At 39.6% G+C, this 21,266-nt stretch overlaps 2 protein-coding genes and 1 pseudogene across 11 annotated transcripts in view; 2 read left to right on the forward strand and 1 right to left on the reverse strand.

Moving 5' to 3' along the window:
• Nucleotides 1-21,266, reverse strand: part of LOC119887775 — an 878,746-nt pseudogene that overhangs the window by 439,988 nt on the left and 417,492 nt on the right.
• The window catches only part of LOC119899948 (gastrula zinc finger protein XlCGF57.1-like), an 80,657-nt gene that overhangs the window by 32,112 nt on the left and 27,279 nt on the right, over nucleotides 1-21,266 (forward strand). Inside the window, exons 1-2 of one of the 10 annotated variants that reach the window (XM_038714830.1) lie at nucleotides 365-860; nucleotides 17,661-17,779. In XM_038714830.1, the coding sequence (XP_038570758.1) occupies nucleotides 17,678-17,779 (102 nt within the window). In that variant the 5' untranslated portion in view covers nucleotides 365-860; nucleotides 17,661-17,677. The other 9 variants (XM_038715068.1, XR_005444068.1, XM_038715409.1 and 6 more) reach the window with 9 other exon arrangements.
• LOC119905607 (zinc finger protein OZF-like) lies at nucleotides 841-7,960 on the forward strand. The gene is made up of 2 exons (XM_038722828.1): nucleotides 841-1,049; nucleotides 5,572-7,960. Exons 1-2 carry the CDS (start codon nucleotides 878-880, stop codon nucleotides 6,936-6,938), a joined length of 1,539 nt encoding a protein of 512 aa, XP_038578756.1. The 5' UTR covers nucleotides 841-877; the 3' UTR covers nucleotides 6,939-7,960.

Here is a 21,266-nt window from a genome sequence, read left to right on the forward strand (position 1 = left end):
TAGAGTTGACTGTATTTACCTGATATCAGAATCAGATTTATTGGCCAAGTATGTGAACACATTTCAGTGACATCTTTTAAACACGTCCCAATACTTATCTGTATGAAGCCTTTTATTAATGCCACCACCACTCTGTTTAATTTCAACATGTCTCATCTGTTTTATCAATATTGTTGATGTCTTTATTGTTGGCTATTTATTACTTTTAATTTTATTTACCTCAGTCCTGTTTCAACCATGTAAAAACTTATTATTACAGTCATCCATAACAATTAGTGTTGTACTTCAATAGTATCTCAAGCAAAGGTACTGGTTAGTAAAAGTAGTTTATTTTGAAATTCTGCAAAAGGTGGTACCGGAAATGGTTGTACTTCCTGTGGCACATGCTAACTTACGTGTCAGGAAGCTGCACATATGCAGAATCATGAAAGATAAATCGGCTCATTTCGAACAAACAGCGGTCGTTAAGATGCAGCCGGAGTTCAGCAGCAGAGCCTGCATGTGAGGATCAACGTGTTTAAGTGGACTCTGTTTAAACTTTCGGGATGTTTCACCTCAGACTCATCTCCTGTTAGCCAAGAATGCTAAAGGAAGTTAGCTTGTTAGCAGGAAGTAGCCGGAGCCGGAGCTCGGCCTCACAGTCGGAGCAGCTTCCATAGAGACCAAACTGTGTTTTTCACGGAGCCCAAATGTCCAAATGTCCAGATAGAGCTGTCTGAATAGACTCTGTGCTGTTCCCTTTATCTGAACATGTTTAACATCTGAATTATCTCCCGGTGTCCTACGAAGCTAATGCAGTTAGCTTAGCTTGCTAGCTGGAAATAGACGGAGCCCGAACGTAACGTCAGTTTAACGTGGAGGAAAAGCTGCTGTAAACATGTCTAAAGTCCAAACGCTGAGAGCTTTTGTCCAGCAGCGACTAAGTGCGGCTGCTGAAGAGATATTTGAGCTGTTTGAAAGAACGATAGCAGAGTACGAGGAGGAACTTTGTGGACAACGCAAACTACTGGACGCTGTTTTCAAGCCTGAAGTCCGGTTACACAGAGCAGGTTTGTGCACTTTACTGCTTATTCTCACTGGAAACTGCCTTTACTGCAGTAAAAGTACTAATACCACTCTGTGAAAATACTCCACTGCCAGTAAAAGTCCTGCATTCAAACCTTCCTTAAAAAGTATGCGAGTATTATCAGCAACATGTACTTACAGTATGACAGAATTGTTCTTTGTGGCGATTTTAATTTTCATGTTGATGACCCCAACAATGTTAATGCAACTGACTTTTTAAATATGGCCACTTCTTTTAACTTCAAACAACATGTCAAAGGGCAAACACATAACCGTGGTCATACACTGGACTTGGTTTTTACCCTGGGTGTCAGCATTTCCTCGGTGGAATTGGTGGACATGACCATATCTGACCACAGATGTATTGTTTTTAGCTGCGATTCGCCTGTTACTCATGCCGCCTCACCAAGCTCCGTGTGTTGTCGCATCTTTAATGAACAAAGTGTTTCAAAGTTTTGCGCATTCTTTCAGAGCCAAAGCCAACACCTGTCTGATTCCAACACCAACAATCTGGTCGATCACTTCAATCATATCTGCTTGTCGTCACTAAATATTACTGCTCCTCTAAAGGTTAGGCCTACGTCTAAAGCTAGTAAGCAACCCTGGATAAATGACAGCATTCGCAGCCTAAAAGGGAATGCAGGAAAGCAGAGCGCAGATGGAAAAAGTCCAGTCTCCAAGTCCATTACCTCAGTCTGAAGGATTTATTAATTAACTACAATAACATGGTTAAGGATGCGAGAACACACTATTTTTCTGAACTCATTACTACACATAAACACAATCCCAGGTTTCTGTTTAAGACTGTGGTTCAGCTGGTAAACCCAACCCCTCCTTGTGCCTCAGCTGGAAGTAATGATGACTGTGAATTGTTTTTATCTTACTTTACCAATAAGGTGGTGTCAATCAGAGCCTCTATTACCCCTGCGGCCTCTTACTCAGAGGTTCCTCACCAGCAACAAGAGAGTTTTAACCAGTTTTATCCCATCGACTTGTCTGAGCTTTTAAAAACAGTATCACAAATGAGAGTGTCCTCCAGCCCACTTGATATAATGCCTACAAAGTTTTTACTGAAAGTAATAGATTCTGTTGGGCCCCATTTGATCTCTGTTTTCAACAGCTCCCTATCTACTGGTTGTGTCCCTGATTATTTTAAAACGGCTTGCGTGAACCCACTTTTAAAGAAACCTGGTTTAGATCCCTCCCTCCCACATAATTTTAGACCAATTTCAAAACTGCCTTTTACTGCAAAGATTCTAGAAAGAATTGTGTCCAAACAGCTGCTCACTGTGCTGGAAAATAACAAATTATTTGAAAGGTTTCAGTCTGGTTTTAGGAAGTACCACAGCACTGAGACTGCCCTGCTTAAAGTCACCAATGACCAATTTGTTTTCCTTGTATCTGCTTCCCCTTGGACATATTATCCATAAACATGGCATTTCTTTTCATATTTATGCTGATGACACACAAATATACTTGCCCGTCGGATCCACAGACCCTGGAATGCTGAGCTCACTTAACAACTGCCTTTGTGAAGTTAAAAAATGGATGTTAAATAATTTCCTCCAGCTGAACTCAGACAAAACAGAAATCCTGGTCATCGGGTCCCAGCAGATGGCAAATCAAATACTGCCATCTGCTGGTTCCCTAGTAAATCACATTAAGCCTGTGGCAAAGAACCTTGGTGTTTGGTTTGATAGTAATTTAAATTTCGAGCAGCACACCACAAAGCTTGTTCAATCATGTTTTTATCAACTTAGAAATATAGCTAAAATTCGATCTATGTTAACTTTTAAGGACACCGAGACCATTTTACACGCCTTCATCTCATCACGCCTGGATTATTGCAACAGCCTTTTCACCTGTTTAACCCAAAAATCTATTGATCGACTCCAGACTGTCCAGAACTCAGCTGCCAGGCTTTTAACCAGAACAAAGAAATATGACCACATTACTCCTATTTTAGCTTCATTACACTGGCTCCCAGTATGTTTTAGAATTGACTTTAAAATTCTATTGATCACTTTTAAAGCTCTTCATGGCCTCTCGCCTTGTTATATTTCTGACCTTTTAGTCCCATACGCACCAGCACGTACCTTGAGATCCTCGGGCAGAGGTCTGTTGTCTGTTCCAGAGTCTCGACTGAAAACTAAAGGGGACAGAGCGTTTGCTGTCAGGGCCCCGAGGCTCTGGAACAGCCTGCCCGAGGAAATCAGGTCGGCTGAGTCAGTGAACTCTTTTAAGTCCCTTCTTAAAACACACTTTTATAGGAGAGCTTTTCCCGATCTTATTTGACTTTATTTTATCCCTTTTATTTTATTGTATTTTACTAATTTTATATTTATCTGTATTTTAGTCTTTTTAATGTTTTCATGCTTTTATCTTGTATTGTTTTTGTATTATTGTCTTTACACTTGTTAAAGCACTTTGTAACTTGTTTTTGAAAAGTGCTCTACAAATAAAGATTATTATTATTACTTACAGTATGACAGTAAAAGTACTCACAGTGCAGTAAAATGTTCCTGTCAGAGTTTCTCTGTTATATCTGATGTTTCTGGATATATATATATATAAAATATATTCCCGCTGCATTTTACTGCTCCAAATGTTTAAGGTCATTTTAACTCCTTTGTATCCTGATGGATAGTTTAATCTGCAGCAGTGAATCATTTTCTATAACATCATCTTGTGTTCATAGCGTCGCTGTTTTCTATAAATGGAAGTAATGCAAGTTCATTGATAAGGATGGCGGTGATGAAAACGTGTGAATTGAACAGTTGATTTAGATTTCATTAATTTAAAACTGATTTAATTCGGGTGGCTTGGTCTCACGAGTAAGAGTGTATCGCCCACTAAGATTAGTTACTGAAGTCAAGCCAGCCTCTACTTCGACAACGACAGTCAAGCCAGCCCTCGCACTGTTTTGCGATGCGTGTTTTTTCTCTAGCCATTACGGTAACATCGTGTTGCAGCACATTTCAAAATAAAAGTGAGCTTCTGCTGAACATAATGCAATTGAAGTGGCAGAAACGATTGAATAATAAAATAAGATAAAATATTACACTCTCACAGAAGACTTACCTACATTCAGCTAAGATTCGAACTCTTGTAAAAAGAAAACATTCTGTTTCCACTGACTGATTTCACTTGGTGAAGATCCGATATACACTATGTTTCAAAATTTTTAGGACACTTGCCTTTACATGTACACAAGATGGTTAATGAAAGGGTTTAATATGGAGTTGGCCCACCCTTTGTAGATATAACAGCTTCAACCCTTCTGGGAAGGCTGTCCACAAGGTTTAGGAGTGTGTTTCTTTTTGACGGTTCTTCTATAACCCCATTTGTGAGGTCAGGCACAGATGTTGGACGAGAAGGCCTGGCTCGCAGTCTGGCTCTAATTCATCCCAGAGGTGTTCTTTGGGTTGAGATCAGGACTCTGTCAAGCCAGTCAGATTCTCCACACCAAAGTCGCTCATCCATGTCTTTCTAAAAAGAAAACCTGCAGTTTCCACCAACTCATTTCACTCCCCAGAAATAGCAGACCACCATAGAGCATCCCTCAGTCAGTATTGGAGATTTGATGTATGGTCACAAAATTAAAGCCCAATAAAATGTCTTCTATTTTCACTTTATGCCCCCTGAATTCAGATTGATGGTAAAAAACACAAAGGTTATGTTAACCTTAAGGGTAACCCTAGTCCTCAACTTGACTATAAGGGTGTCACCTCCTCCAATCACACCCACACATCACACACTGAAATTTGAATTGTGCACGTAGATGAGTTAGTGGAATCAGAAGGTTTTCTTTTTACGTCCATCTGAAATCAGCAAATGTGCTGCGACACAATGTTACCATAACAGGGGGGACAACAGGAAAACTCTGCTGCTGTCTCCTTAAACACACACCCGTACAGTAAACTGTAGCCTAGAGCAGTTTTGTACAAAGTTATTTAATAGTTGATATTTTGATATGAACGTATGATTAATGGACTCAAGGAAGAGTAAGCAATGCTTATGCTGGTGCTTATGGGGATTCTAATATATAAATCTCTTATCTGATCTGCCAATTAAATGTTCCAGTCTTTGTTAATAGGGATGTGATGGTGAATGGAACTAAAATCTAATTAAACCAGTACAGAGAAAAGGCCCAAGTCTGATGCAATTAGGTCAATTGTAATTTTCAGTAGTGCTGTCTCTTTGCTATGATGCTCTAAATCCTGACTGATTGGTGACTGCTTTCTCTTAAACCTCTTTTAGACCAACCCTGTTTTCAAGCGTAAGCAAGCACAAAAGCTGGTTGTCCCCAAAGTCCTGGTCAGATCTGCTGTAAATCACTGTGGTTTTCTGTGACTAACTGGCCAATGAAAACTTGGTCTGACTTGATGGTTTAGTTGAGTATTAGAGGGCAGCTTGAAGTCTCAGAAAGTAGTGCTGTCGGGGGTTTAAATGTTAACAAAGAAGTTAGTTTTCTAAAACGTGTATGTATTTCATTTTTCTCCACAGACGTCCAGCTGCTGTTGGTGAGTGAAGCAGCGGTTCCCTCTGAGCAGCAGGCGTGGAGGCCCAGTCTGGACCAGGAGGACCCACCGGAGTCTCTGCACATAATAAAGGAGTTGAGGCCCAGTCTGGACCAGGAGGACCCCCCAGAGCCCCCACATATTAAGGAGGAGTGGAGCCCCAGTCTGGACCAGGAGGACCCGCCAGAGCCCCCACACATTAAAGAGGAACAGGAGGAACTCTGGACGAGTCAGGACGGAGAGCAGCTTCGAGGGCTGGAGGAGGCTGATATCACCAAGTTCACATTCACTTCTGTCCCTGTGAAGAGCGAAGAAGACGATGAAGAGAAACCTCAGTCCTCACAGCTTCATCAAAGACTAACTGAACAGATGGAAGCAGAAGCTGATGGAGAGGACTGTGGGGGACAAGAACCATCCAGGAACTCAGATCCAAAGAGACATTTACAAGCAGATAGTTCAGACTCCTCTGAACCTGAGACTGATGATAGTTTTGATTGGGAGGAGATCAAGAAATGTCAGTCAGGTTCAAACCCTCTGCAAAACAATGAAGTAGCTGTAAGTGATGTGGAATGTAATACAGGAAAAACATCACTTTGCTCCTCTGAATGTGCTACAAGCTTTGGCCACAAAGAACATCTGCAGGAACACAATGAACTCGAAACAGCAGAGAATCCATTTAGTTGCTCAGATTGTGGTAAAAGATTCCTCTGCAAGAGCTCCTTAATGGATCATATGAGGCTTCATTCAGAACAAAAACATTCCAGCTGCTCAGTTTGTGAAAAAACTATTAAGTTTAAAGAATATGTTGCGAGGCACATGAAAGTCCGCGCAGGGGAGAAACCATTTAGTTGTACAGTTTGTAAAAAATCATTTAAATGGAGATGTACATGTTTGAATCATATGAGAATCCACACAGGGGAGAAACCTTTTTGTTGTTCTGTCTGTGGTAGAAGATTCACACTAAGCTCAGGTTTGACCAAACACCTAAAAGTTCATTCAGGAGAAAAACCTTTCAGCTGCTCCATTTGTAAAAAACGTTTCCTTCGAAAGAGCAATTTGTCCACACACATGAGATACCACACAGGGGAAAAACTCTTCAGCTGTTCTGTCTGTGGCAAAACATTTGCCCAAAGCGCAGATTTGACCAAACACTTGAGAGTTCATACAGGAGAAAAACCTTTCGGCTGCTCGGTGTGTAAAAAAAGATTCAGTCAAAGAAGCAATTTGTCGTCACACATGAGAGTCCACACGGGGAAGAAACCAATTAGTTGCAGAGTTTGTGATAAAACATTCACTCAGCTCGACCAACTTAAATCGCACGAATGTGCTGGTGAGAACACTGGAAGTAAATGAAGCATCAGAGATGCTTTTTGAGCCGATTCCTTCCAGCAAGTACTGAAGTACTGAGGGCAAGATGGAGCCACGTTATCACTTAAATTCTGTTTTTTGAATGTTTCCAGGGTGCTTTTTGGTATTTCTTGTATTCATTGATTTAAATAGTCTAAAAGTATTTTATGTCACATGTAAATCACCATGGTCAACTTTAGGGCTGCAGCTAACAATGATTTTAGTATTCAAAGCTTCTATAGATTATTTCAACGATTCATCCATACGTTGTTTAAGGCGCGCCTCCCGTAACGGGATCAGCTGTGCACGTTTATAGGTGATAGATATTTATTAGTCCTTTCGGAAATTCATAGTGTGTCATACAGCAAACATCAGACCAACAACCAGACAGCTGCTTTATGATGATGCAAAGAATTTGCGTCGATGCATTTTATCGATTTAATGGATGAATCGTTTCAGCCCATAAATGTGATTTATAAATGAAATGACTTGACTTTTGCAACAGTTTATTTCTAATTGAATTGATCTCATGTGTAAAACATGAGTAGTTGATTCTTAACCTGCTCATACTGTATTTGTGTTATTTCGGTCAGATCAAAACTCTTGAGACAAACTTTGATTTCACACAGCTGGACAGCTGATGTCTTTGATTTAGCCATGTTGTGTGACACAGATTCTGAACATTTAATTTCTTTTCTTGTATGAAGAATTAATATTTTCTCTTTGTGTCATGAAATAAGCTGTGATGGAGTCTCTCCCAAACATCCTTTCTTCACATTCTTCTGGTTCATAAAACCCACCGGGACTCAGAAACGACTCTAAGGGAAAGCAAGTGACAAGTGTCCAATTCTCAACAGACCAGATACTCTCATATCCCAGGAGATGGAAGTCACAGCACATGACTCTGAACTCAGAAACAAAGGACAGAACAAATTTTTAAATGTACATTTATGTTTCTGACCTTATAAAATGTTTTGAGTTGACATGCTGATTTGGATGCAGAGGAAATAAACCCTGAACTAACAACATTCTTGCTTCTTTATCCTTGTTTATATGAAGAAATGAAGTGTGGATGTCTTCAAAGTATGACTCTAAACTGCTTTTCAGCAGCATGTTAAATAATTTGGGACATGTAGGTCCTGGTGTTCAACTCCAAAGACATGTTTCAAGGATTTTTCTAAAAGATTTTTTGTTGTTTTAACCATAATCACTTATAAAGGGTGTTCAAAATATTTGAATGGCAAACAAAATGTGAAAATGGATCAACAAAAGGAATGAACCATAGCTTGTAATAAGATGAAACATAAATGGAACGCTAAATCTCACATCCCCTCAGAATATTTGTGGATCTGCTGCTGCTGAGCAACTTTTCCTACTTAATTAGGAAATCTATCAACCCAGGTACAATATCTACATGTCTTCAGATGATTAATAATAATCAATCACTCTTTGACTTTGCAGACTTCTCAGTTGCTTCTCAGTGCTTGAAGTTGATCTCACTGGTAAATATCAAAGTTTATCCACATAGTGGTTTCCTGTGTTTACTAAGTTAAAGAGGTGGTATTCTGCTCATTTTTAGGTTCAAAATCTTATTTAGGGGTTGTACCAGAACAGGTTCATTTAATAAAATGCTCATGCTGCACATTGCTGCAGCTCCTCTTTTCAGCCTGTGTTGAAGGCTTCGTTTTAGCTATGGAGTGATGCATCTTGTCTCTACATGATCTTTGTTGGGAGTTGCACATGCTCAGTTCCTAGTTAAGGACTACTAGCCAATCAGAAGCAGAGAAGGGCGGGTCAGCGAGAAGCCGGTAAACAGCTCGGGTTCAGCCGTACGTGTTGCCGACCGGCTCGGCAACACGGACTGTAGCGAGAGTTTCAGAGCGGTGAGTTATTAATCTGTATCCATAAAGTTTTAACTGAGCTCTGTCTCTACATCACAGGAACAACTTTATGTCCACTGACTGCCTGGAGGGTAGCTAGTGTTTGGAAGGGAGAGGAGAGCTGTGTGCTGCAGCTCGCTGTTTCTGAGGGCGAGTGTTACATAAGGCGCGTTTAGCTTTCATCCCTGTGACGTCACAGACATCCGCTGCATCATCTGGTATCACATGGTTATAAGTTCAATAATTATTGGTTCATTAGTTTCTGCCTCTTATTTATTTAAGGTTGCATTTATCTGTTAAATATGTGTCTAGCAGTTATTAGTTTTGTTTGTGAGGTCAGTAGCTTATTTTATGTGAAGATATACACAAACAAAACATGTTTTCATTCGTTTAAAAATATCTGAATTAGATGCCGGATCTGTTTTTAAGTTCTTTGGGTCTATAAAACCTTTTGAAGCCCACAGAGCGCCTTCTTGAGCTAGTTTAAGGCTGCTTTGATTGCACATATAAATATAATATTTTGAATGGTGATTATGGGCACATTTTACTCCAGTTAGATTCTCCACAATTCATTTGATCAGTTTATTTATGGAAATTAATGAGCGCCAAAGTATAATTCATTTAACAGTATGGTAAAAAGAACTGGTGACTCCATAAATTTGAAGCTGTAATAAAGTCAGGCATGTGTCCATTCCTTGATTATTAATATTACTTTAGTCCATAAGTGTCCAAAAAATCGAAGCAATTTTCCGTCGGCTTTCTTCCTTTCTAAGGTGACTACTTTGAAACGGGTCTCTCTCTCTCTGAACGTGATGTTGGCCTAGATGCACAGTCTCTCAGAACTAAATCAAATGATTCATTATTGACATGTAATCCAATAGCCTTATACATATATACTTTTTAAAAGTAAAAATCACAATGCTTGAAATTAAATATTTTATAGTAGCCTGTTTTACATCTTTGATGAGCGAGGGTTTTGGGTTGTAAAGGCCTGTCCCACAGAGAAACCTGTTCCAAATATAGACAGGTTTAAGTTCAGTGATTTAATAGCAGTCACACACATTATTTTAATAATTAATGTAAACCTTGGACTCAGATGAGGTGGCACTGAATATGTGAAGAGTCGAAGCATCTATGTTCTCTGTGCTATTCAGACTTCAGGGACAACTGAGTTGTTTGACCTTGTAGCTGGATAATTAACAGCTCTTAATAACTTGCGTCTGTTTATTTCATATTGATATATTTTTTTACGTTTATGTCAACTGTATGTTTGTCTACGTGTAGGACCTTATCGCCAAAGATGATTCTTATTCTACATTTACCGCGGTCAGGTGATCAGTAAACATTTAAGTTCCATCTGGATTTTCTCTCCATTTTCTTTGCACTGCACTCAAGGCTACATCTGTCGGCCCACTGGACTCTTCTCCATCTAAAGTGTATGTAGTTTACTTTTATCAACCTATTTCTTTTATATTTATATTTAAATAAACATGAGCCTACATTTAAAAATTGTGTTTCCCAGAATGCTTAGAGAGTCAGAAGGAGCATGAGAAGGTGTTGTGAGGAGGAAGAGCTGATGAGAAGCAGCACGGAGGCATTTCTGAAGATCACACTGCACTTCCTTTTCACTACAGTCCTTTTGTTTTGCTTTGTTTTAATCAAGATTTTGTCAGCGGACCTCTGTTTTATTTAATTTTAGTCAATGTTTTAGTCATAATTCTCATACCACATGGTACTTATTTTGTTGAAGGCCATTGTGCCCTCTATATTGTGTTAGGAACATTTCCTTCTCTGTTAAACTTGTTCTGTATGTTTACCGTAACTATAACCGTGGTACTGTACAAACACAGTACTGTGCTGTGCTATTCGCTTGTTTAATCCTTTTTAAATACAGTCTGTGGTTTAATGTAGGTTCTCTTTTGACTGCTGAAACAGGGCATGAAAGTTTTTTCTCATCAGTGCACAATGACTTAAGATTTTCTCATAATTTGTATTATAAAGCATTTTATAATTTACATTGTCGTTACAGTAAAGTCCCAGATCAAGCACTCGGGAGGTGGTCCACGTTCTGAGCTGTCAGCACAAGACTCCGGCAAGAGGAGGTGGACTACATCGATGCTGCTTGGTGCACAAATGCAGTCAGGATGGACTCTGTTTCCCAAATGTCAGACTGTTTATTGTGAGGATGATCATGTTGTCATCTAGTTGCTGCTGTTAACATTAACCTCAGATGCAAACTCAAAAATTGATTTTATAAGTTACCATATTTTAATATAAACCCCCTCCTAATTATATTGTGCTGTATAATGACCAATAAACCAATAAACGCTGACCCTGTTGTTTGTTGTTGTATATATAAAAGGTCTGAAATAACAGTGTACATGAGAATATGTCTTAACTATACTTAGAGTTGTCTGTATATGTGTACATACATTAATATAGTGTACATTATGCTTTTACTTTACTTTGTCGTTTTTCTACGTTTACTTAAGAATCTAGGTAGTTGTACCTTTTGGTCATTTTTATTTTGAAGCTCAGCACAGAAGTGAAGCAAGTGTACTTCCGGTTGCTAACATGCTAACTTTTCCTTCACGTTACCGTGAGATGCAGCCGGAGTTCAGCAGCAGAGCCTGCATGTGAGGATCAACGTGTTTAAGTGGACTCTGTTTAAACTTTCGGGATGTTTCACCTCAGACTCATCTCCTGTTAGCCAAGAATGCTAAAGGAAGTTAGCTTGTTAGCAGGAAGTAGCCGGAGCCGGAGCTCGGCCTCACAGTCGGAGCAGCTTCCATAGAGACCAAACTGTATTTTTCACGGAGCCCAAATGTCCAAATGTCCAGATAGAGCTGTCTGAATAGACTCTGTGCTGTTCCCTTTATCTGAACATGTTTAACATCTGAATTATCTCCCGCTGTCCTACGAAGCTAATGCAGTTAGCTTAGCTTGCTAGCTGGAAACAGTCTGGAGGAAAAGCTGCTGTGAATCAGTAAAAATGTCTAAAGTGGAGAACGAGGAGGAACTTTGTGGACAACGCAAACTACTGGACGCTGTTTTCAAGCCTGAAGCAGGTTTGTACACTTTACTGCTTATTCTCACTGTAAACTGCCTTTACTGCAGTAAAAGTACTAATACCACTCTGTGAAAATACTCCACTGCGAGTAAAAGTCCTGCATTCAAACCTTCCTTCAGTAAAAGTATGTGAGTATTATCAGCAACATGTACTTACAGTATGACAGTAAAAGTACTCACAGTGCAGTAAAATGTTCCTGCCAGAGTTCATTTGTAAAAACTGATACCTGAAACAAATTACTTCTTTTCATCATTGCCAAACAATCTATACCTAACTGGTCATTCAAAACCATATGTTTGTTCTCGAATTATGGATTTTTATATCACCAGGGAAGCACCGAAATGGCCGAAGCCGAAATCGAATATAATGAAGAAATTAGCGCATTCACATTTTTTCCTCTTTTTTTTTTTTTTTTACCATTGCATAAATTAAACAGTCAAAAAGTGCTTTTTACTCAGTGTAAAGTAAAAAAAACATATTACATGTGTCCATTAAAAGTAAATGGACACATGCAATATGTTTTATACTTTCTGTGAATATAATCCAATTAATCTTATTTCCATCCTGTACAGACGCCTTATTTTGAAAACCGGACGTTGTCACATCTGTATCCCCCTCGCGCTAAATTCATCCACTCCGACCCAGTTTCACAGCCTCTCTTCAGGCAGGACTCTCATACTGCAACACTTGTCTTTGTAAAGAGACAAACTGACAGGATAAAGTCTCTAACCTGCCTGTCAGCTCGCACTGGGCCGCTTCACTTACCGTAAAGGCTTGAGTACATGTGCACTCCAAATGTAGGTGCGGCTAGCTTCATCTCCTTCTCACAGACGAGTGACAGAAACACTCAGAGCGGTTCTTTTCACCGATGGAGTGGATGTGCTGGGAGACAGTTCAGCAGAACAGTGTCTGCAAAGAGCGACACTTTAAAATGCTTCCACACTGCCGACATGTCAACGTAATTGTAAAATTTATTCGGTCTTTGGACTTATTAGGCCTTATTTTTGCTATTTTCAGTTGATTAATTTCAGTGGCCGAACATTCGGTGCATCCCTACATTTTACTTGTTATTGATACAACCGTTGTTTTAGTTCTTTAACTTGTAAACACCGTAGTCACTTATCACTAGGGATGGGAAACAAGATCTGGTTCTTAACTAACAGGCTGGGGCTAAAGATCGTAGCGTTTATTATCAGGCTGCAGCCTGAACTGCTGGCTACTTCACGCCCTCGTTCGCTTCACTCCTCATTTGGTCAGTTAGTTGCATGTTAGGATGGCTGGAGACCTCAAAGTGGTCAAAGCCATGGCTACATTTCACTAAAGCCAAAGATGAGGAGGAAGCGAAATGCCATTCATGTTCCAAGTTCATTTCTTGTACAACAATGGTGCTAAAGCAGCTCAACTTTGCGCATCAGTTAAAGAAAAAACCTTTGACTGTCTTTGAGTCGGAACACTGCCAACTCCGGCTGCAGTTGGGTCTTGTTGTTACAGAAAAGTAGATGGATAAGGACTCGTCTTAACAGTGAGAGAAGTTACTCAGATTATTAGACTGATCAAAAGTTATCGAGTATAATTTTTTCATGGTACAGTTCCCTCTTTACATAAACAGCGGTGATGCCCCTTTGACTAGTGTTTTACTAAGTTTGTTAAGTTCACTACATACACTATGTCTTAGATTCTCATTTTTACTTGCGTGATTTTCTTTTCACACGTATTGTTTGTAGGAATTACGGTTCTTTGAAAGGAAGCTGGATCTTAGGTTCTTCTCCAAGAACAGTTCTTTTGGCTACCAAACGATTTTTCATTTGGAATATGTTCCAAAAGGACTTGAAACTAATTGAACGAATCTCTCTAAATGCTTTTAAATCAAAAAATGACAGAATTAGAGGGCGCCTCCTTTAAAATGTAAATGTCTTTAAATCGTAAAAATTTATGAAAATTACTTTCTGAACTGTGAGTTCATTATTCTTCTGTGTTATTTGTTTGTACCTATGTGGTTTTCATTTTCATATAAATCCTGCTGCATGTCTTGGCCAGTACAACCTTGCAAAAGAGATTCTTAATCTCAATGGGACTCTCCTGCATAAATAAAGATTATATTAATAATATTAATAATTATAGTACCACCTCTGCTGGTCATTGTGTAAGTCACATTATCCTGGTCTTTCAGATTAGCACAAAAACCATGAATATTGCACACCATTTGTGTGACATCAGTCTAAAGAAAATGTCAGCACCATCAACTGAGTGCCTTCCAGCGCCCCTGAAGTCTAAGAAAGTCGTGGTGTCAGTGGTTTAAATGTTTACAGTTTTCTAAAATGTATTTCATTATTCTTCACAGGCGTTGAGCTGCTGTTGGTGAATAAAAAAGGGGTTCCCCCTGAGCAGCAGGAGTGGAGGCCCAGTCTGGACCAGGAGGACCCACCAGAGCCCCCGCACATTAAAGAGGAGTGGAGCCCCAGTCTGGACCAGGAGGACCCACCAGAGCCCCCACACATTAAGGAGGAAAAGGAGGAGCTCTGGACGAGTCAGGAGGGAGAGCAGCTTCAAGGGCTGGAGGAGGCTGATATCACCAAGTTCACATTCACTCCTGTCCCTGTGAAGAGTGAAGAAGATGATGATGAGAAACCTCAGTCCTTACAGCTTCATCAAAGACTCACTGAACAGATGAAAACAGAGGCTGATGGAGAGGACTGTGGAGGACTAGAACCAGCCGAGAACTCAGATCCAGATAGAAATTTACAACCAGCTACTCATGAAAAGATGTCACACTCTGAACCGGAGTCTGATGACAGTTTTGATTGGGAGGAGATAAGGAAACATGCTCGATGTGCTACAAGCTCTGACCACAAGGGATATCTCCAGGAAAATTATGGAATCCAAATAAGAGGGAAACGACTCAATTGCTCAATTTGTGGTAAAAGATTCTTCTGGAAAAACTCTTTAATGACTCATATGAGACTTCATTCAGAAGGAAAATGTTTCAGCTGCTCTGTTTGTAAAAAAACTTTTCAATGCTGGGTAAAGTTTGATAAGCACGTAAAATTCCACTCACTGGAGAAACACTTAAGTTGTTCTGTCTGTGGTAAAAGATTCCCATTCAGGTCAAATTTGACCCGACACTTAAGAGTTCATACAGGCGAAAAACCTTTTACATGCTCCGTTTGTAAAAAACATTTTGCTACCAAAAGCTGTTTGACCAAACACATGAGAATCCACACAGGGGAGAAACCCTTCAGTTGTTCTGTCTGCAGTAGAGGATTCAAGCAAAGCTCAGCTTTGACCAAACACATGAGAATCCACACAGGGGAGAAACCCTTAATCTGTTCTGTCTGTGGTAAAAGATTCACAAACAGGTCAAATTTGACCCGACACTTAAGAGTTCATACAGGAGAAAAACCTTTCACATGCTCCGTTTGTAAAAAAAGTTTCAGTTTAAGAGCCCAGTTATACAGACACATGAGAATCCACACAAGGGATTAAACATTTAGTTGCAGTGTTTGTGATAATAGATTTACTCGATTACCTCAAAAACCACAAGTATACTGGTCAGAGCAGAGGCAGTAAATGAAGCTGTGGAGATGTTTGTTGAGCTGATTTCTTCCAGCAGGGTTGAAGTACTTGTGGGTTATTTCTTATTTCACAGTTTTAATTCTACTTCATTCTCCATCTTATTTTAGTGTTTACTCCTTGAATCTGCTTACCTTGGTTTTTCCTACACGCACAGATTACACCTTTGTTCTCTCACTGCAAACACACCGAGTTGCCTCGCCTCTTCCTCTCCCTGTATGTGTCTGCTCTGTTGGCTTTCTCCATCAGCAGTACATTTTTCCACCTGTGATTTCACAGCTGCAGGTGCACTGCATCTGGAGGAGGCTTGTTTATGACCTAGCCTATCGAAATGTTTGAACTTATACTGAATGACATCTCCACCTGTGTGTTCACTTTTCACTGTTGCTTCAACTGGTCCATGCTTGTGTCAGTGTCTTGTAAAGTACTACCAGGTAACATCTCTCTCTGTGTTTCTTTGCAAAGTGCTAAACAGTTCATTAGTATACTGTGCCAAAGTAAAGTCTCTAAGTGGGAAACACTCCTAAGGGTGGGACTTCAAGACTGATCAGTTCAAAATGTTGACACTGTCATGTGTTGCCACGTGTGCTCTAAAATCTCGTGGTAGACGTTGCATTGACTCTGGACTTGTTAAAAGTGTAACAAAGTGTCTTCCGGACAGCTGTCAAGTCAGAGGTCTTCCCCATGATTGTGGTTTTGTGTACTGAACCAGACTGAGAGATTAAAGGCTCTTCTCAGCTTATTTTTTGATTCTTGTATTATAATATTTTGAGAGTTTCTGTAAGCTGTAATCAAGATTAAAACAACAAAAGTCTTAAAAAAATTTCACTTCTCTTCTTACTTCTAACATACCAGTCGACTACTACTACTACGACTTGTATGTATTCAACGTAGTGACGAAACAAACTCTATAGAGCAGTTTGTCCGTTAGGGCTTCTGTAGATACATGGCGGCGCAACATCTAAGAGGACCCGTGGCGTATGTAGATAGAAATGACTCATTCTAAGGTAATACAAACATCACGGTTCGTCATGTAAGGTCTTTATACACCACTGAAAACATAGTTATGGATATTATACTGCATTTCTGTCAATACATCCTCAGAAATATTACACACTTGACCTTTAACTGTTTTGATTAATTCCAACGTAAAAAATTTTTTTTTATAGTGACTCAACTCACTTATGTACATGTAACTTAACTTTTGGACTGCATTTAGTTAGACCAACATGTGGCAACCACTGGATTTTAAAAATGTCCCCATTGACCAGATAATATCTTCAATATAAATAGAACCAACAAAAAAATTATATTCTTGATGAGACATTTTCATGCTCTTTACATGAATGGTAACAATGACCTATAATGAAAAACAAAATTAGTTAACTTCAATGCTGGTGCATCAACAAAGTCTTTCATCACTGCCTAAAAGAGACATCCAGATATTCACAGTTTATGTTAGGAAGGACTGACTGCTGAAGATTTATTCTGATGGATAAAGGGGTTAGTATCTTCATGGCTTTTAATTAAGTCAGCCATACAGTCGCTTCTTGTGTTGATGATGCCAGAAAGTCAGCAGTACATAAATACATCTTAAGCCATATTGTAGCTACACAACAGTAGTAGATTTTTCTGCAGTGGAATTCTGTCTCAGTGCAGGAGAACTTTAAGCCCTGATGCCAACAGATAAAACAGACAAATGAGTCAAACAGTGCACACTAGAATATTATACAGCTTCATATGTATACTTAGAGTTGTCTATGTGTATTATAATGCAATGTAAATTAATATAGTGTAGATTATGTTTTAGTATGTACTTCAGTAAAGGATCCGGGTATTTACTACCACTGTTAATTAAAAGAGATATGGGCTTGTAAATTCAAGGTTGGTCACTTTAACTTGAAAACCAGCAAAAACGTGGTACCGGAAGCAGGTGAACTTCCGGTTGCTAACACGCTAACTTTATTCGGTACGTTGCACGTTCGTTCCAGCCGGAGTTCAGCAGCAGAGCCTGCATGTGAGGATAAACGTGTTTAAGTGGACTCTGTTTAAACTTTCGGGATGTTTCACCTCAGACTCATCTCCTGTTAGCCAAGAATGCTAAAGGAAGTTAGCTTGTCAGCAGGAAGTAGCCGGAGCCGGAGCTCGGCCTCACAGTGTGTATTTTATCAGAGTGAGCTGCGTGTCTGTAACGGAGTGTGTCTGGAGGAAAAGCTGCTGTAAACATGTCTAAAGTCCAAACGCTGAGAGCTTTTGTCCAGCAGCGACTAAGTGCGGCTGCTGAAGAGATATTTGAGCTGTTTGAAAGAACGATAGCAGAGTACGAGGAGGAACTTTGTGGACAACGCAAACTACTGGACGCTGTTTTCAAGCCTGAAGCAGGTTTGTGCACTTTACTGCTTATTCTCACTGTAAACTGCCTTTACTGCAGTAAAAGTACTAATACCACTCTGTGAAAATACTCCACTGCGAGTAAAGTCCTGCATTCAAACCTTCCTTCAGTAAAAGTATGTGAGTATTATCAGCAACATGTACTTACAGTATGACAGTAAAAGTACTCACAGTGCAGTAAAATGTTCCTGTCAGAGTTTCTCTGTTATATCTGATGTATCTGGATTAATATTCCTGCTGCATATTCCTGGTTATTTTAACTAAGCGCCCTCTGCTTTATGTCTGCATGTTAAACACCAAAACAACACATGTTGCAAACAAAAGTCATAAAGTTTGAGTGTTTTCTCCAAGTCTCCAAACCTTAGGTGCATGTATTTGATGGTGGCGGGGGTCCAATGAAAGAATATTTAATTTCACATTTTTGGGCCATTATTATCATATCTGTAAAGAAGTTGGGAAAGCTGGATCAGATAGATGATCTACACAGTGATTTTATAAATATGCCACAGCAGCAATTGGTCTAAAGAAATGTGGGGTAGCCTAAACTAAATTATTTCATGATATTTATTACATTTGCTATATTCTGACCAGCTGAACTTTCTGCATTCATTGGCTGTAATAAGTTAAATAAATATGTAGATGTTGATAGGTTATACGGTATGTTACAGGCCCCAGGCACAGGGCATGTGGACAGATAATGGTGAGTCCTCCATGCACGCCAAAGTTAGTCATGGAGTTCCTCAAGGATCTGTCCTCGGACCAATCCTCTTCACTTTATATATGCTTCCTTTAGGCAATATTATCAGGAAATATTCCATAAGCTTTCATTGTTATGCAGATGATACTCAGTTATATCTATCGATCAAGCCAGATGAAACTCATCAGTTAGCTAAACTTCAAATGTGCCTTCAGGATGTTAAAACCTGGATGACCTGTAATTTTCTAATGTTAAACTCAGATAAAACTGAAGTTATTGCTCTGGGGCCTAAGCACCTCCGTGACACATTATCTAAAGATATAGTTTCCCTGATGGCATCGCCTTGGCCTCCAGCACCACTGTGAGGAATCTTGGAGTTATCTTTGATCAGGACATGTCGTTTAAGTCTCACATTAAGCAAATTTCAAGGACCGCCTTTTTTCACCTACGTAATATTGCGAAAATCAGGAACATCCTGTCTAAAAATGATGCAGAAAAACTAGTCCATGCATTTGTTACTTCTAGGCTGGATTACTGCAATTCCTTATTATCAGGCTGCTCGAAAAAGTCCATTAAGACTCTTCAGCTGATCCAGAATGCTGCAGCACGTGTTCTGACAGGAACCAGGAAAAGAGATCACATTTCTCCTGTTTTAGCTTCTTTGCATTGGCTTCTAGTAAAATCCAGAATAGAATTTAAAATCATTCTTCTTACCTACAAAGCTCTTAATGGTCAGGCACCATCTTATCTTAAAGAGCTCATAGTACCTTACTACCCCACCAGAGCACTGCGCTCCAGAATGCAGGGTTACTTGTGGTTCCTAGAGTCTCCAAAAGTAGACTAGGAGCCAGAGCGTTCAGCTATCAAGCTCCTCTCCTGTGGAACCAGGTTCCAGTTTGGGTTCAGGAGGCAGACACCATCTCCACATTTAAGAGTAGGCTTAAGACTTTCCTCTTTGATAAAGCTTATAGTTAGGGCTGGCTCAGGTAGTCCTGAACCATCCCTTAGTTATGCTGCTATAGGCCTAGAATGCCGGGGGATTTCCCATGATGCACTGAGCTCCTCTCTCCTCTACTTTCTCTCCCTCTGTATGCAACCTCATCCCATTATTGCATGTTACTAACACAACTTCTCCCCTTTCTGGTAGTCTTGTGCTTTCTCGTCTCTCTCTCTCTCTCCTATCACTTCCTGCAGGTTTTCTGGCTCTGGAGCTGTGGAGTCTGGATCTGTGGTTGCGGGTCACCTGCTGCCCCCGTGTTCCTGCTCGACACCCTCTGCTGCAACAACTATTGTTGCTACTATTATTGTTATTATAATCATTAACATTATGATTGTTATCATTAACACTACTATAAATATCTGTACCATTTTTCATTTAGTCTATAGCAACATTACCTTTACTGTCTGTACCTCTGTGTGTGGATATTGTGTAGGCTCTCTCTCTCTCTCTCTCTCTCTCTCTCTCTCTCTCTCTCTCTCTCTCTCTCTCTCTCTCTCCCCCTCCTCCCTTCACCCCAACCGGTCGAGGCAGATGGCCGCCCACCCTGAGTCATGGTTCTGCTCGAGGTTTCTGCCTCTTAAAGGAAGTTTTTCCTTGCCTCTGTCTCCTAGTGCTGCTCTTGGTGGGAACTGTTGGGCTTCTGTAAATAACATCACAGAGTACGGTCTAGACCTGCTCTTTTATGAAAAGCGCTGTGAGATAACTGTTGTGATTTGGCGCTATATAAATAAAATTGAATTGAATAGATAATAAAACCTGTAAAACAGGAGAATTTATAAACACGGGAAACTTGCTGCCGTTAGTCTTGACTGTCTTGCCAGAAGATGATTAATAAATACAGTAATTTAAGTCCATCACTAAAGTCTTTATGTTCACATCACTCATTTTCAACTAAATTACATAAAGTAAACAACATCCATCTATCATAATTCACATAGTTTCAAACACAAATATGACAATTAATCCACCTAGTCATTAAACCTCATTCAACACATTAGAAGGGACTGAAAACCTTTCATATATTAGCAGGGAAAATAAACCTTTTATTTATTGTTCCAGGCAAGATTGTGACCTTTTTTAGCATTTAACTGATATATCTAACCAACACAAAACATATATTTTTATAAACAAAATACAAACACTTTAAATTTAAAAGGAAGAAAATGCCCAGGAGCTGTAAAGAGTTATGGTGGACATTTACCAGGGAGCAGGAGTGCTAGCTAACGTTAATGTTTATGTTTTACTGTTAATGTCATTCTTAATGGGCGTCCTTTAACATAACAGAGTGTAAGTAACCTATAATTAAGCTACACAGTAAATACATAAAAACAACCCAAACATAACGATTCACCGTGCCCATTTATCGGTATTGTGCTTTTGTGCAACTTACTGACCTGTAAAACAGGAGAAATGATTAACACAGGAAACGTGCTGCCGTTGGTCTTACGACAGCTACATCATCAAAACAGTCTCCCAATCGCAGCAGGCAAGCTCTCTGCTGCCCCCTACTGTCTGTAGTGGTATACATATTTGAAATTCAAAAGCATTGAAGGACCATGTCGATTTTCCATTAAATTTACACACACAGTGCCACAAAAAAAGATGATGTTAAACCAAAAAATGTTATCCAAATGTTATATCCATATCAGATTTATTGTTTTGTTTTTTCTTTTTACCGTGGTATTGAATTGGGTATCGAGAAAAGTGGAATTTCACTGGTATTGGT

This window comes from Micropterus salmoides, unplaced genomic scaffold (genome assembly GCF_014851395.1).
Source record: "Micropterus salmoides isolate LMB-PRFRI ecotype aquatic unplaced genomic scaffold, ASM1485139v1 Ms_hic_scaffold_1, whole genome shotgun sequence".
In the NCBI taxonomy this organism is placed as follows: domain Eukaryota; kingdom Metazoa; phylum Chordata; class Actinopteri; order Centrarchiformes; family Centrarchidae; genus Micropterus; species Micropterus salmoides.

What these genes read in the sequence shown, in the direction of transcription:
- LOC119905607 (XM_038722828.1), top strand. Translation starts at nt 878, where the DNA reads ATGTCTAAAGTCCAAACGCTGAGAGCTTTTGTCCAGCAGCGACTAAGT. An exon ending in AGTCCGGTTACACAGAGCAG is followed by an intron (nt 1,050 to 5,571) that starts GTTTGTGCACTT and finishes TTTTCTCCACAG; the next exon opens with ACGTCCAGCTGCTGTTGGTG.